This window comes from Phascolarctos cinereus, unplaced genomic scaffold (genome assembly GCF_003287225.1).
Source record: "Phascolarctos cinereus isolate Bilbo 61053 unplaced genomic scaffold, phaCin_HiC Scaffold_3;HRSCAF=262, whole genome shotgun sequence".
Lineage (NCBI taxonomy): Eukaryota > Metazoa > Chordata > Mammalia > Diprotodontia > Phascolarctidae > Phascolarctos > Phascolarctos cinereus.
This window is the reverse complement of record NW_027555736.1, coordinates 20,238,532-20,253,909: the sequence shown is the minus strand read 5'-3', so window position 1 is coordinate 20,253,909 and position 15,378 is coordinate 20,238,532. Positions and strand designations below refer to the sequence as shown.

Here is a 15,378-nt window from a genome sequence, read left to right as displayed (position 1 = left end):
ACCAAAAACTGACCCACGTTTAAAATAGCTGGAAAAGCGGATGTTGCCTGGGCAGCTAGGGCAAGCCACAGTGCACAGAACTGCAGGGCTGGAGCAGGTCCCGAGTTCAAATTTGGCCTCTGACACTTCCTAGCTGTGTCCACTGTAAAATGGAAATAATACATCTACCTCACAAAACTGTTGTGAAAATCAAATGAGATGATCGTTGTAAAGCCCTGAGCCCAGCACCTGGCACATTGTAGGAGCTCCAGCAATACTGCTGCTGTTTTGCCATGTCACTCATGTCCAACTCTTCATGATGCCTTTTGGGGGGTTTTCTTGGCAGAGATACTAGAGTGATTTGTCATTTCCTTCTCTGGCTCATTTTACAGATGAGGAAACTGAGGCAAACGGGGGAAGCGACTTGCCCAGGGGCATGTACACAGTAAATGTCTGAGGCTGGATTTGAACTCAGGTCTTCCTGACTCCTGGCCCAGTGCTCTATGCACTGTACTACCTAGCTGGCCACACACATGTTAGCTCTTGTTATGATTATTATCTGATCCACCCAACAACCCCACAGTAGGGATATTATTATCCACATCATACAGTTGAAGAAATTAAAGCTAACCGGAGTGAAGCGATTTGCCCAGGGTCACGCAGACAGTAAGTGTACAGGATGCAAACCTGCGGTCAGGTCTTCCCAACTCCAAGTCATCTGTGTAGCCGTCATACAGCACTTTAATGTTAGTGAAACCCTTTACATACATTATCTAACTTGATCTTCACACACCCGTGGGAGGTAGGTATCATCATAGCCATTTTACAAACAAAGAAACCGAGGTCAAGTCGCTTACCCATGATCACTCAGCTAGTACCAGTTTGAAGAGTTCTTTTTTTCTAGCTTTTCCACCCAAATGCTGTGCTTCCTTCCACTTCTGTGACTGGGAAGGGAGGGAAAGGAAACACGGATGAGGTGAGGCTGCCCATAGACTGTCAGCACTCCTCAAAATGGGAGGGCTGGATGAGATGAGGTTCAGCCGCGGGGTGCCAGCTTGGAATCAAAAGACCTGAATTCCAGTCCAGCTCTGCTACTTACTACATGATCCTGGGCAAGTCCTTCTTCACCTCATTCTGCCTCCAATTTCCTCAACTATAAAATAAGGGTTTAAATTGGAGCCCTTAAATTAAGGACAGCTAGCTGGCAAAGTGGACAGAGTGCTGGGCCTGGAGTCAGGAAGATCTGGGCTCAACTGCGGTCCCAGACACTAGCTGTGTGGCCCTGGGCAAGTCACTTTACTCTGTTTGCCTCGGTTTCCTCATCTGTAAAATGAATTGGAGAAGGAGATGGCAAACCGCTCTAGTATCTTTGCCAAGAAAATCCCAAATGGGGTCATGAGGAATCCAACCCAACTGAAAAAATGACTGAACAACCACAAAAAATTGCAACTCTTACCTCGCAAGGGGTCTGTGAGGGTCAAAGGAGGAAACTTACTTAACATGTCTTACAAATCCTAAAGTGCTAGATAAATATAAGATCTTGTTATATAAAATATAAGTTTATTAATATATGTCATATAAAATATAAAAAGATATTTTAGTCATGAGTTTTAAGAGTTAAAGAAACAAGTAAGGCCATACCGTCACTGCCACAGAGAAAAGAAACTGATCCCATGGATGTCTCCATGGATGCCCAGAGCTGGTACCCGTGTGCCTCAAGCTGAATGTGCTCATGTAACATTCCATCCCGAACCTCTTCTTTCAATTCTTTCACTATAAAAATCCCCACTTCTTCACAGACACTAACTTTCTCCAAACCAGTGTGGTGTAGGACAACTTTACTTGGTAACTTGTGATGGACCTAAGCCTTTATTTCAATTTATTTCACATACATACAAATAAGCAAATATTTCTATGTATATGCATGAGAGGCTATATATCACAGAGAGCCAACCTTGGAGGCAGGAAGACACTGGCTGTGTGATCATGGGAAGGAAGGGCCCTTCACTTTTCAGCCCAGGCAACTCTCCAAGCTTGAGGTTCTTTCCTTTTGACCCCTCTGGCTGGCTAGTGAAATCTGTGGACCCTTCCTCAAAACTGTGGTTGAACACCTAAAATAAAATATATAGGTTTACAAAGGAAACAAATTATATTGAAATGTCATTATTAAAAAAAGTTTTTAAATTCACAGGCTGTAGATTAAGAACCCCTGATCTAAGACTAGGTGACTGAAGAGTCGGGAATCCGTATCGGTGAAGGGAGTTTACATGGCAAGAGTTCCCTACACCAATGAAATCAACGGTCTTGACCAAAAAAAAAAAAAAGAGGCAGTTAAGTCTATGCAGAAAAAGATTAATAAGACAAAGAAAGAACAAATACACTTCCAAGTTCTTCCATGGCTAAACAGACTGCTTCAGGCCGAGTGGCCTGAAATAAACATCCCAAATCAGGCATATTTTCCAAGGGAGGTAAAGATTATACCATAACCAACAAGAATGTGCAAGCCAGCAGGCTCTTGGCTTCCTGTTCAGGCCAAACCATGACAGGCCGCTGGACCCCCAAAAACACAGAGAAACTTGAGAATGTGATCCTGTTACAATTGTTAACTGTGGAATGCAAAGAAATGCTTTAAGCTACAAGCTACACAAATCTATCTCCCGTATTTATTTTTCAGAAGAAGAGTCGATTCAGCATATTGGGGAGCTGAGAGTTTAAAAAGAACTCGGCCCTTTTCCACCAGCTTGCATGGCAATGGTGAATGGCAAGGCGATTAAGGCAAGTCTGGCTATGGCAGGATGCTGCCTCCCTCCACGCTTGTTTCTGCGCAGGGCACAGGAGGAAATACTCAATACCCAGGTTTTCATGGAGGAGTATTTGAGCTTTGATGAAATTGGAAAAAGATTCCTTTCTGCTAACTACAAAAGATAACAGAATCAAATGCAATCAGATGGTCTTGAAACAACAGTATTGGACTTGTCAGTCAGAAAGCCTGGAGACATTCCCAGATCTTCTGTTTGTTAGCTGTGTGACTTAGGACACGTTATGTACCTCCTCTAGTCCCTAGAGTTCTCAATCTCATCTGCATTAATGTTCCCCATTGGGCAGCCCGGAGCCAAAATGCAGCCACAGGGGAAAGAGGGCTCTTTGGATACAAAGCACCAGAGCAGCCCCGACTGTCGTTTGTTTTCAAAGACCATCGGTCAGAGAGATCCTTATGATTGTGCACAGTTGGCTGAGTCTGAGAAATTGGACCAGTGAACTTTTTTTTTAAGCTGGCCTATAATTTCATTAGTATACAGAGCACCCAGTGGGACTGGCATCTTCTCTGCAATTCAGAGACTTAGAGTTGCTTGGGATATTAAAAGATGAGTGACTTTTCCAAGGTCACATAGCCAGCAAAGGACTTGAACCCATGCCTTCCTGAATCTGAAATCAGCTCTATCCATTACAGAACAGTGAAAGACTAGACAAGAGTCAGCACGTGTTTTTGCTGATTCACCAATAACCTGTCCAGCCAGAGCCAATCAAGCATTTCTTAAGGATCTATTAGGAGGGGCAGCTAGGTGGCGCAGTGGACAGAGCACCAGCCCTGGATTCAGGAGGACCTGAGTTCAAATCTGGACCCAGACACATGACACTTACTAGCTGTGTGACCCTGGGCAAGTCACTTAACCCCATTGCCTAGCCAAAAAAAAAAAAAGAACCTATTAGGAGCCAAGCACTGTGCTAGGTGCTAGGAATATACATGGATATTAAAAAAAAAAAACCACAAAGGTTCCTGCCCCAACAAGGCCTATATTCTACATTCTATCAATGGAGGGGAGGAGGGAAGGCGCGGGGAGAGGGAGAAGGAGAGAGACAGGGAGGGGGGAGAAAGAGAGAAAGACAAGGAGGGGAGAGAGGGGAAGGGAGAGGGAGAGGGAGAGAGAGAGGGAGAGAGAAAGACAGAGAGAGAGAGAGAGAGAGAGAGAGAGAGAGAGAGAGAGAGAGAGAGAGAGGGAGGAGAGAGAGAGAGGAGAGAGAGAGAGAGAAGAGAGAGAGAGAGAGAGAGAGAGAGGGAGGAGAGAGAGAGATTTTGTTGGGGGAAGGAAAGACACTGCTTGATGTCTTTCTCACTGGGAGGCAGCAGGTCATGGCAAATGGGTTGCTGGCCTTGTAGTAAGAAAACCCCCCTTCCTCCCAACTTGTACCACAACAAATAAGTCTCCTCATCTCTCTGAAACTCAATTTCCCCCACTATAAAATGAAGATATCACCACCTTTGTCAGGGTTTTTATAAACCCAAAGAAAATCATGTAAATTGCTGGGCTAACCCCAGAGCACTTTTTAAACGTTCTCATCACCATTGTCATCACTATTATTTAACTGTTAAGACTGAAAGACTAGTTTTTCCATTGCCTACTGGGCTCTTAAGCTTGTTTTTTTCAATCTACCCACAATCTCCTTCCAGCAGAGCATTGGTCACACAAATATTCTTCAATGGACCTGATTATCTTGGCAGTGTAGATACACCTTCAAGTAGCAAAGACTCATCCACACCTTCTGGTCCTGGGCAACTCTCATCTACACCTTCCCTAAGTGCCGGTCCACCCAATGTGCATCAATGCAGGGAGGGCTTCCAGAGTGCCCACAGGAGTGCCACCACCCACCACACCCAGGCTGGACAATTCTTTGTGAGATACATGTTTCAGCCGACTCCTAAGAACAGGTGTCTCTCACATCAATCTGCATTAATAACCCATAAATGCCTATTGATTGGCTGCTAATACAATCAGGCATGGAATCATTTCCTGTTCTGTTTTCAGATATCCCCAGCCTCTTATTTTCACAAGGCTCTATGGTTGCCCTTTTGTCCATCTGACTTGGTGAAGCCCCCCTCATCTGGAGATGTTCATCAATACAGGTGAGATAAGGAATGCGTAGCCCACACCTCTCTCAAAGTAGCATCTCCCGCTAAAGCTGAGAAGCTAAGATCTGAGCATTTAGTGAGAAGGTCAAAGAGTCCCTGCAGAGAAACACTCCACCCTCAGGCCTTGTTTGGGGCCTTAGCCCACCTCCAAATAATCTTCCCTTTAATTAAAACAGCATGTGTCTCATGTAAACATAGAGTTTCAGAGTTGGAAGGGAGGTGCAAAATCGTGAAATCCAACCTTCTCATGATGGTGAAGAAGAGACCAAGGCCCAGAGATGACCTGCTCAAAGTCCCAGAACCAGGACTGAAGTCCAGGCCTCCCACCCCTCCTCTCTCCCTCTTCACCCCTGGGCCCCAGAAGAGCTTTTCCCACTAGACCAAGGGTTTTTAACGGGGGGGGGGGTGACTAGTCATTCATTCAGATGAATATGCAGCCTTCCCAAAGACCGCCAAAGCCAGGACTTCCAGGGCCAGGAAAGACCTCGGGGCCACCTGGGCCAACCCAGCCTGGGGACCAGAAACAACATTCTCGGTTCCCACCCCTCTTCTCAAAATCTGTAATGATGAGTGTAGAAATACACCCTTCAGGTTCACAAAGTTACACACGCATGCGCGCACACACACACACACACACACACTCCTGGGAGAGCAGGTGCTACCTTGGACAGTCACTCAATTTCTCCAGGCCTCAGCTTCCTCATCTCTAAAATGGGGGTTGACCTAGATGACCTCTGAGGTTCCTTCTAGGTCTGTATTTATAATTCCCTGATTATTACCCCCGTTTTAGTAATAAAGCACTGAGCCAAGCTCTGCGCACACTGGGGTCCTGACTCCCAATCCACGGCTGTTTCCCCCACGCCACAGTCTCTCCCCACCAAGGTCAGCCAGTGCTAGACACTCTGCCTTATATCCTGCCATGCACCTCCCGCCCCGCTAGAATGTGCAGTTAGCAAATTAAGGCGTCCAGGCTAACAAGTTGAAATGTAGTTGGAAGTCAAACCTCCTACCAAATGACTAAGACGGTAGTTCCTTCCAGGCCCAGCTTGGCTGCCGCCTTCTCCTGGGAATCGCATCCTGACGCCACCCCACCTGTCCGGGCTCTCTCCTAGATAAAATTCGCTGCACTGACTTGGTCCACGCCTCTTATTCCCTTCACTGTGTACATGCCGTGTTCTCCCACTAGAACAAGAAGCACCTCCAACATGAGGAATGCTTTGCGTTTCATCTTTGCACCAGCAGGGCTTTGTACAATTGTTGTTCGGTTGTTTTCAGTTGTGTCTGACTCCTCCAGCTAGTACACACTAGGCACTTAATAAATGTTTAATAAAATACTGCATTGGGTCTGTGATCTCACCGATATGGACGTTGCCTCCAAAGATGCAGATTTCAACCCATCCATGCTTGCCCATCCTGAAGCTCTTGTGCATGTCCTCCTATAAACTGCCCACAGGGGATCTGCCCAGGAGGCCTTCCTGTCTTTTTCCTGATATTAGGAGGACGCTAGCAGAGCCCTTAGCCTGTCTCTCTGTCATCCTTCACCACATGACTAACCCATCTTCTCTTCCCATCATACATTTCTCCGATGACATATTTTACTCCTGTTACTCTCCAAAGCCCCTCATTCGCCCATCATGGGTTGACAGGATACAACATATAACCAATAAATGCTTGTTGAATTAAAAGTAGTGCTAGAAGCAATGATGGATGTTGGTATTCTAAGCATAATTCCAGATTACAAAAGGAAGACACAAATTCAAAAGGCCAAAAAATTTTAAGCTAGAAAGGAAAAAAAAATCAGATTGCACTGAAAAGACACGTAAGCAAAAGAAATACAATTCTTGTGAGACTCAAGGTTTGAGAAAGGGTCATTAAGATCGTCAACTATGAGATCAGTAACTTGGGGAAAGAGCAGATTCAGTTAAGTGAGGTCAGAAGTCATACCTCAAAGGGTTTCAAAGAGTGAGAGAAGAATCAGAAACAGCGAGTGTAGAACAGCTTTTTCAAGGAGCTCGGCTAAAAAGATAAAGGATGACCAGTTGGCCAAGGATGCTAGGGCACGGTGAGGGGTGTTTTTGTTTTCAATGCTGTTCAGTCATTTCTCAGTCATGTCCAACTCTTTGTGATCCTATTTTGGGGTGGGGGTTCTTGGCATAGATACTGGAGTGATTTGCCATTTCCCTCTGCAGCTCATTTGACAGATGAGGAAACTGAGGCAAACAGGGTTAAGTGACTTGCCCAAGGTCGCACAGCTAGTACGTGTCTCAGGCCAGATTTGAACTCAGGAAGATGAATCTTCTGACTCCACTATGGCGCCCCCTAGCGATTCCTAGCTGTTTTTAATGGGGGAGACTTAAGCAGCAGAAGAAGAGTCAGCAGATGAAGCCTTCCCTGTCTTCCCTGCTCTTGGTGTTCTCCTCAAAGCCTTTTGCCTTATTTTGCCCAGATCCCTTCCTACCATGTTCCTGTTTTCCTTCTTTCCTGCCTTCCTTCCTAGTACATGTACATACATAGGATTTCCTCCCCCAGCCCTGTAGCCTGTCATGTTCTGTCTTTGTATCCCCCAAGGTCCAGCATGGGACCTTTCACATAGCTGATACTTAATCAATGAAGCAATCAACAAGCATTCATGAAGCACCTACTACGAGACAACCACTGTTTGCTAAAGAAATGCTATCCCATATGACACCCTCCCCAGCTCAGTTCCCTTTGTGAACAATTTGGTGCTGAGTGTAGAAAACCTCAAGAAAATGGGGGTGAAAGTGAGATTTAGCTTGTTGACTTGGACTACTTCCACAGGTCTGAGAACCATCAAGGAAGGATATAGATGGATAGTAATAAAATGGAAGGATATGTACGAAAAGAAGGAAAGATGGGCTGGTCACATGGCAAGAAGAAGGGATGATGGCTGGACAGCCTTGGAAAGGGTTCAAGAAATGGAAGTTAGGTCGCCCCCTTGTGGTGGATTCTTGGGAGACCATGGACAGTTGCACAGGATGGGCCAGCATAGGTGGCTGCAATCTAAACCACTGGAGGGAAGTCACAAATTGATGACATCTCGGATTGATCTCAATACATGAGAGAGAACTACTTGCTATATTTACTGAATGTAGATTTAGGTTCTATGATCTCAAGTTTAAAAGTAAATCAATAGAACACTTGACATAGCCCTGTTTTTGCTTTTTGCTTCATACTTATGGGACTCAAGACAAACCAGAAGCACCTCTTCTTAATGTCTACCCAAACCTCCTCTAACCATCCCCTATCATGCCACAGTCAAGAGCAGAAACCCTGAGAAAAGTCCATTACGTGGAGATGGAGGCTGAAAACCAATTTCTCATTATTCGATATCAGAAGTGTCCCAAGTGTCCATTCCTAAACCTGCTCCTAATCGGATGGTCAGATTTTAAAAGGAATACTTCCACATTTAACAGAAGCACTGCCTGATGAGGAAAGAAATTTTCCATCTGCCCTCAGGCCAGAGCAAGACCTTTTGTGAAGTACCTATTCAGTTGGAACCTGTCTGGGTTCTGTGCTAGGGACACAAAGATGAAAAATGATACAATCTCCAACCCCAAGGAGATGACAATCTACTCCCAGGGAGAGGGTATGTATGCGAAGAAGCATGGTGTATGACAAACATGATGAGGGAAGAGCGAGATCACAGAATGTCCTAGAAATGTCTATAGAGGGAAGGTACGGGTGGAGCCGGAGTGAGAGAACATGGCAGAGAGGGGAAAGAGAGAGAATCAAGCTCACCCTTCTCACCTTATTACACATTACTCTCTTTGGCCTTGTTGCATGCAACATTCCATCTCTCATCTGTACTTTTGTACGGGGCGTCTCCCATGCCTGGAATGCACGGGAGATACAACAGTATCAGTAATGCCACCTGCTCTGAAGCAATCATCTTTTTTTAAAAAAGTATAATTTTTAAAAGGTTATTCAACTGCTTTTCCTCTAAAATGTGTACCTTGGTTCTTGAAAAATTCATTGCTTTTTTAAAAAAAAAAAACGTTAGCTAGAAGGATTTCTGAAATAAGGAGCCTCTCTTGTCATATCAACATTTCCCTCTTGGAATTTCTAGTCCATTACATGGAAGAATTTCTCTACCAGTGAAAATATAACTGATTAAAGATTAACTTACCCCCAGGACAGTCTCATTTGGAAAGAAATTCCAAACATTATAATCTCCAAATCACACTCTGTACGTTTAGGGAAAGACAATCTTGTTAATTTGCTCATTTCCCTTGGAGACCTCCAATCAAGTTCTTGTCCCCAAAAAAAGGGTACGTAAGAGCTACTGAAAATGATAACAAACAGATCCGATTCATTTTAAAAGAAAACAGCCGAAGGATATCTGGCCCTTATTAACAAAGTAACCAATACAAATGGAGTCTAAGATTCCAAGAAGTTTGAAGGTGCTAATTTTCTTGAAGTGTGTGCTAGGGGGATTGGGGAAGGGAAGCAGCAAACCAGTCACTGTCATTGTAGAGAACTCCTAGTACAAAAATCCCTCCCTGATGTGGGTCAGCAATCGTCATCTTAGAGTCTGAGAGTTGCCTATAACACAGAGGGGGTAAATGATGTTCCCAATTGCTCCTTTGGGAAGACTAGAACCCAAGCCTTCCTGACTCCTCTCTCTTTTATGCACAGCTGCCTCTCAGCAACACACTAAATAATCATTCAATAATTATGAATGGACTCTGAATAAATATTCACACCACACAAAATTACATGGTAGTCCTGTCTGTTGACTCAAAAGTAATCAGGGGCACAGTCATTTGTCTGAAGACCTAATTAGTTAAGCTCACTGAAAGCTAGGATGGCTTCATTCTTTTTCTCTTCATCCCAGGTGTCTAAAGCAATGCCTGGCACATAGTAGGCACTTAATAAATACTTGCTAACTGATTGATTGGAGATCAATTAGAAGTGGAAACATAGGGGCATCTAGGCACCAGAGCACCAGGCATTGAGTCAGGAGGACCTGAGATCAAATCTGGCTTCAGACAGCTGTGTGACCTTTGGCAAGTCACTTAACCAGGAAGGAAGGAAGGAAGGAAGGAAGAAAGAAAGAAAGAAAGAAAGAAAAGAAAGAAGAGAAAGAAAGAAAGAAAGAAAGAAAGAAGAAAGAAAGAAAGAAAGAAAAGAAAGAAGAAAGGAAGAAAGGGAAAGGAAGAAAGGAAGAAAGGAAGAAAGGAAGAAAGAAAGAAAGAAAGAAGAAAGAAGAAAGAAAGAAGAAAAGAAAGAAAGAAAGAAAGAAAAGAAAGAAAGAAAGAAAGAAAGAAAGAAAGAAAGAAAGAAAGAAAGAAAGAAAGAAGATGGAGGGAGAAAGAGAGAGAGAAAGGAAAGGAAAGGAGAGGAGAGGAGAGGAGAGGAGAGGAGAGGAGAGGAGAGGAGAGGAGAGGAGAGGAGAGGAGAGGAGAGGAGAGGAGAGGAGAGGAGAGGAGAGGAGAGGAGAGGAGAGAGAGGAGAGGAAAGGAAAGGAGAAAGGAAGGAAAGGAAAGGAAGGAAAGGAAAGGAAGGAAAGGAAAGGAAAGGAAAGGAAAGGAAAGGAAAGGAAAGGAAAGGAAAGGAAAGGAAAGGAAAGGAAAGGAAAGGAAAGGAAAGGAAAGGAAAGGAGAAAACTGAACCTGAGTTCAAATTCAGCCTCTAAAAACACTTACATAGGCAAGCAGGTTAACCTCTCTGAGCCTATTTCCTCATATGCAAAATGGGGATAAGAAACTCACCCACCCACCCCAGGCCTGTTGTGAGGATTAAGTTCGATGATGCCTGTAAAATGCTTTGCAAACCTTAAAGTGTCATTAAAATACCTATTACTATTATTGTAACTTTGCTTGCTGTTCCTTATCAGGCCCAATTTCTTCACAGATGGTTGGGTACCTTTGTCTGAGGACTAAAGGGACCAGAAGCTTGCAGGCTTTAGAGGTAAACATTCAGTTTACTCCATTAGATGCTGGGACCCTGGGAAGGGATCAGAGACTGCACGAATTTCAGTTACTTACAAGAAAGTGAGTTTAAGCCAAGATGGCTTAAGTGTTCTGAGTCAGGGAAAAGCTGCATTACATGACCCTGTACAGAAGACTTCCTTCTGTCACCTCTTTCTTTCCTGATGGTAAAGGAACAAAAGAAGTCTGATGGCAAGAGATCTGTTTTGTGCCTATAAATTTTGGGGAAAGGAAACACAAAGACTGCTCACACCCTTGCCCACTTCTCTGGGACTCAGTTTCCTCCTCCGTTAAATGAGTGGGTGAGACAAGATGACATCGGAGGTCCCCTCCAGTCCTAAAGGAGCATTAACTTTGTTATGTCTTTCTACAATAATAATAGTGGGGAGGCAGCTAGATAGCACAGTGGATCGAGCACCAGTCTGGGAGTCAGAAGGACCTGAGTTCAAATCTCATCTCAGACACATAACACACTTAACTAGATGTGTGACTCCGGGCAAGTCACTTAACCCCAATTGCCTCATCAAAAAAAAATAATAACAATAATAATAGGGGCTTGTCCCCAGGACTTTTTTCTATCTAAATTCCACTGGAAAAATATGAGAACAATGTATTGGTTTTAATTTTTACTTACAACTTCACTAATGTGAAAATGTGTTTAATGGGTATGTAAATGTAAAGCCTATATCAGACTGTGTGCCGTCTTGGGGAGGGTGGGGGGAAGGAAAAGGGAGAAAAATTTTCAACTCAAAAGCATATGGAAAAAATTAAAAAAAATTAAATTTAAAAAAAGAAAAAGAAAAATACGAGAACAAGATAATTCAAATAAATAGACATCACTGCCTTTTGTAGAGCATTTTAAGGTTTCAGGTGCATTTGACAAATTACATGAGCTCATTTGAGGCTCACAACAATCTTGTGAGGTAGGTTCTATAGCTAGTATTACCCCCATTTTACAGATGAGAAGAGAGATGAAGTGGCGTGCTCATGGTCAGATAGGAAGCATCAGAAGCAGGATCTGAACTGTGGTCTTCTTGGGCCAAGACTGGCCTTCTCATGACTACAACCTCTCAAGCCGAAGTCTGCCAGCTGCAAAGGAGGACAATTCTTGGAGAGCACCAGGCCTAACCACCACCTCAACAGAGGAGCTACCCATTAAGGAAAAGGTTTAAACAAGCTTCATTGGTTAACACAACCACCAATAAAGTACATATATGCCTCCTAGAAAGGGGCTCAACTCTTTATAAACAGATGATTCAGAAAACACAGACATCAGCCCATAGAGAAAACAGAGGAGTGGCCAATTCCCACTGAACCACAGAAGGTCTAAGATAGGACCTCAGAGTTCATCTCATCTAATGCCATCATTTTACAAGTGGGGAAACTGAGGTCTAGAGAGGGAAAAGAACTCAACCAAGATCAAGTCACTATTTAGTGTAGACTTAGAACCCAGGTCTTTGCATCGCAAACCCCATGTCTCTTTACACTAAATGATACTGACATAGTAAATGCCTAGAAATCCCTCTGATCTGATCTGGCCTCTCCTGTCAGCATGGTGTGCATTGGTACTCATTCACTCCTACATTCATCTTTCCCAAGTCAACTCAAACACATCCAAGAAACAAGTGTCCTGAAACGTCTTGAGAGGGATTTTTTGAGACATCCAGTCCACAAGAGAAGTTTTTCTTCACTGATATTTTCCTTTAAATGATTTGCTTTAACAATTACGTTTTTCTTCAGGAATGGAATACCTAATAAATGACAACTAAAATCTGTCATACCCAAACAAAGAAAAGGTTACTACTTGGGAATGTGGGTTATGAAGGCTTTATCAAATAAGTTGGAGGAACTTTCCTGGAAAGTTACATAATTCAAAACACACAGAGAAACATCCTTCTCATACCATCCAGATGGTTTTCCAAGAAGGAACGAGTGAGGATGATGGCAAGTGTGCAGCAGACCCAAAACCAAAGAGCCAACACCCCCAGTTATGCATTTCCAAAGTGATTATTTTGGAAAGCATGTTGTCCTCTCTCAGAAAAACTGCTTCACCATCCCCAAAAGGCCTCAAGTGACTACCACAAGCCGGAAGTCCTCCAAAGCTGAGGCGTCCTCCTAACAAAGTTCGAATAAGCAACGGGAGGTTTGAACAAGACTGATTTGCCTTGAACTTGTCCTCAAGCTACATGATGAACCCTCACAGGAAACTCTGGGTAGGTGGTTGTCTTGGTCAGACCTTTGTTTTGCAAAACCACCACTGGCAATCCTTACAACTGTCTGTCCTGGTTTCTTACTGTCACACCAAGGCAGGCACAAGTGCTTCCAGTCACTCTGGGTCCGCTCCAGAAAGTCAGAGACCTTGGGCTCTCTCTAAACCCCAAATGTTAATGTGCTAAGCCAGAACTGATCTGGAGCCTGGCATGGCTACAAGCTTTTCTGGTCAGGGAAAGGAAAAGAAAGGAATAAAGCAGGAGTTTAAAATCTGCCCTCTGTTGCTCATCCCTCATTGATGTTTGTTTGTACTCAGATGTTTGCATGACGTCTTCGCCGTTAGACGGTGAGTCCCTTGAGGGCAGGGGCTGTCTTTTCTATCCCCAGCACTGCAGGGCCCACAACTGGCAGTTGACAAATATTTGTTGATTCGACTTGTTGCCTCGACTTGTGAAACGCAAACTATGCCGCCTATATTCCTAGGAAGGGAGACATATTCTGAAATGCATTTGACTCAGCATGTGTCCTCCTAAGCCCAGCAGGAGATGCAGGCAACCCTGTGCTCACACACATCGGCACTGCCGAGAATCTCTCCGGGCGGTAGTCACAGCTCCTCCCCCCCACACACACTTTCATCCTGGATCTTTCTGCCCAAAAAGGGGGTGGGGGTGGTTACCCCATCCTAAAACGTGAGCCACATCCCCGAGGCCCCTCAGCTGGAGGAAGTGGATACTGACAAGGGGAAGAGGGGGAGGCGGGAGGAAAGTGACAGAAAGAGAGAGCGGGCAGGAAAGCGGACGTAGGCCGAGCTTGGCCAGGCTCAAGGCGGCATCCTGCCCCAAGTTCGGGTGCCCTCATCCTGCTTGGTGTTGTGCCGGTCCGAGGGTGCCCAACTTCAAGTTCAAGGGCCTCTCCCAGGCACCCCTCAAGGAAAACTCTGGCTGCCGGTCGGGTCAGGACCGGGCGATCCCGCCGGTGGGGAAGTGGAGGAGGGGAGTGAGTTTCCTAAGTTAGCAGCGGGGCTCCCCACCCCACCCCACACCCCCGCTGCTGAGGGATTCCCTCCAAGGAGGCCCTGCTCCACTCTGCTGGGGGAGACTGGAGGCGGGAACGGGTAAGGAGGGCGAGGGGAGGAGGAATCATTTCCTCCAGGCCCCCCTAGGCCAGGAGGGAAGGGGAGGGCTCCGAGAAAGTGAGCAGCAGCAGCTGCGGAGACCTTGGAGCCAGGCGGGGACCCGGGCCGGGGGAGAGGCCCCCGAGCTGGGCAGAAAAGGAGATGGCCAAGCCCTGAGCGCCCGGGCTGGGAAGGAAAGCGCTTTGTTGACCTTAAAGCGCTAGCGAAAGGCTGCCATCCCCATACTCATCTAGGCAGATTCTCAAAGGAGTAAGACTTGGGAAGGGCGTTAAACATCTTCTAAACGGACACGCACCCCCTCGTTTCGCCGATGGGGAAACTGAGGCCCAGGGAGACGTAGTGACTTTTTGCAAGAAAAGAGAGGAGTGTCCCAGCTGGTACAGTGGAAGTCCCGGGGAACCCTGGACTGGGCGAGGCTACAGGGTAGGGAGAGGCCCGGGGTCCGAGGGGAGCAGGGGTTGGCCCGGGCTCCGATGTGGGGCAGGGGAAAGCTACCTTGTAACATGGCCTCGAGTTTCTTCCTGTCCACGCGGAAGCGCTCCTCGCTCCACTCGGGGCTGGGCAAGGGGCCCCCGGCCAGGTCGTCCTCGGACCCCGGCACGGGCGAGTCGGTACTGCGCTCGCTCGTGGAGCCCGGGTCCGACTGCGCCGCCAGGTAGCCCGGCTCGCCCTGGGCAGCCATGGTGCGAGGGGGCTCGGGCTCGGGCTCCGGCTCCGGCCGCCGTCCCCGCCGCCGCCGCCGCCTCCTCCTCCGCGGGCGCCGCCGCAGCCGCTCCTCCTCCGGCGCCTCCGCCTCCTCCCCTTGCGCCTCCTCCGCCTCCTCGGACTGGCCCTCCTCCGCCTCCCCGGGCCGCGCTGCTAGCTCGCTCCCCAGCAGCCCGAGCCGCTGGAGCCCGAGCCGGAGCCGCCGCGCCCCGAGCGCATCCCCGCGCGGGCCCCCCCAGGCTCCCGGAGGTGCTGCTGCCCTCGGCCCTGCCGCCGCGCACTGAGCGCCCAGCTGCCGCCGCTGCCCCTGCCGGTGCCGCTGCCCCTGCTGCTGCCCGGCCACCCGCCGCCCAGGCTGAGGCTCCATCCGCCCCCCTCCGCGGCCTGGGAGACCCCGCCCACCTTGGCCGCCTCTGCCTTCCATTGGCCCAGGCAGGCCACGGGGCGGGGCGGGGGCGGGGAGGCGGGGGGACCACCCCCGGCACCCA

At 46.9% G+C, this 15,378-nt stretch overlaps 1 protein-coding gene across 2 annotated transcripts in view; it reads right to left on the bottom strand.

The window, feature by feature from the left end:
• The window catches only part of BICC1 (BicC family RNA binding protein 1), a 284,322-nt gene extending 269,379 nt beyond the window's left edge, over window positions 1–14,943 (bottom strand). The window contains exon 1 of one of the 2 annotated variants that reach the window (XM_020998232.2): window positions 14,681–14,943. In XM_020998232.2, coding sequence (XP_020853891.1) covers window positions 14,681–14,867 — 187 coding nt within the window. In that variant the 5' untranslated portion in view covers window positions 14,868–14,943. The remainder of the gene's footprint in view (window positions 1–14,680) is intronic. The other variant, XM_020998233.2, reaches the window with a different exon arrangement.
• Window positions 14,944–15,378: the final 435 nt, after the last annotated feature.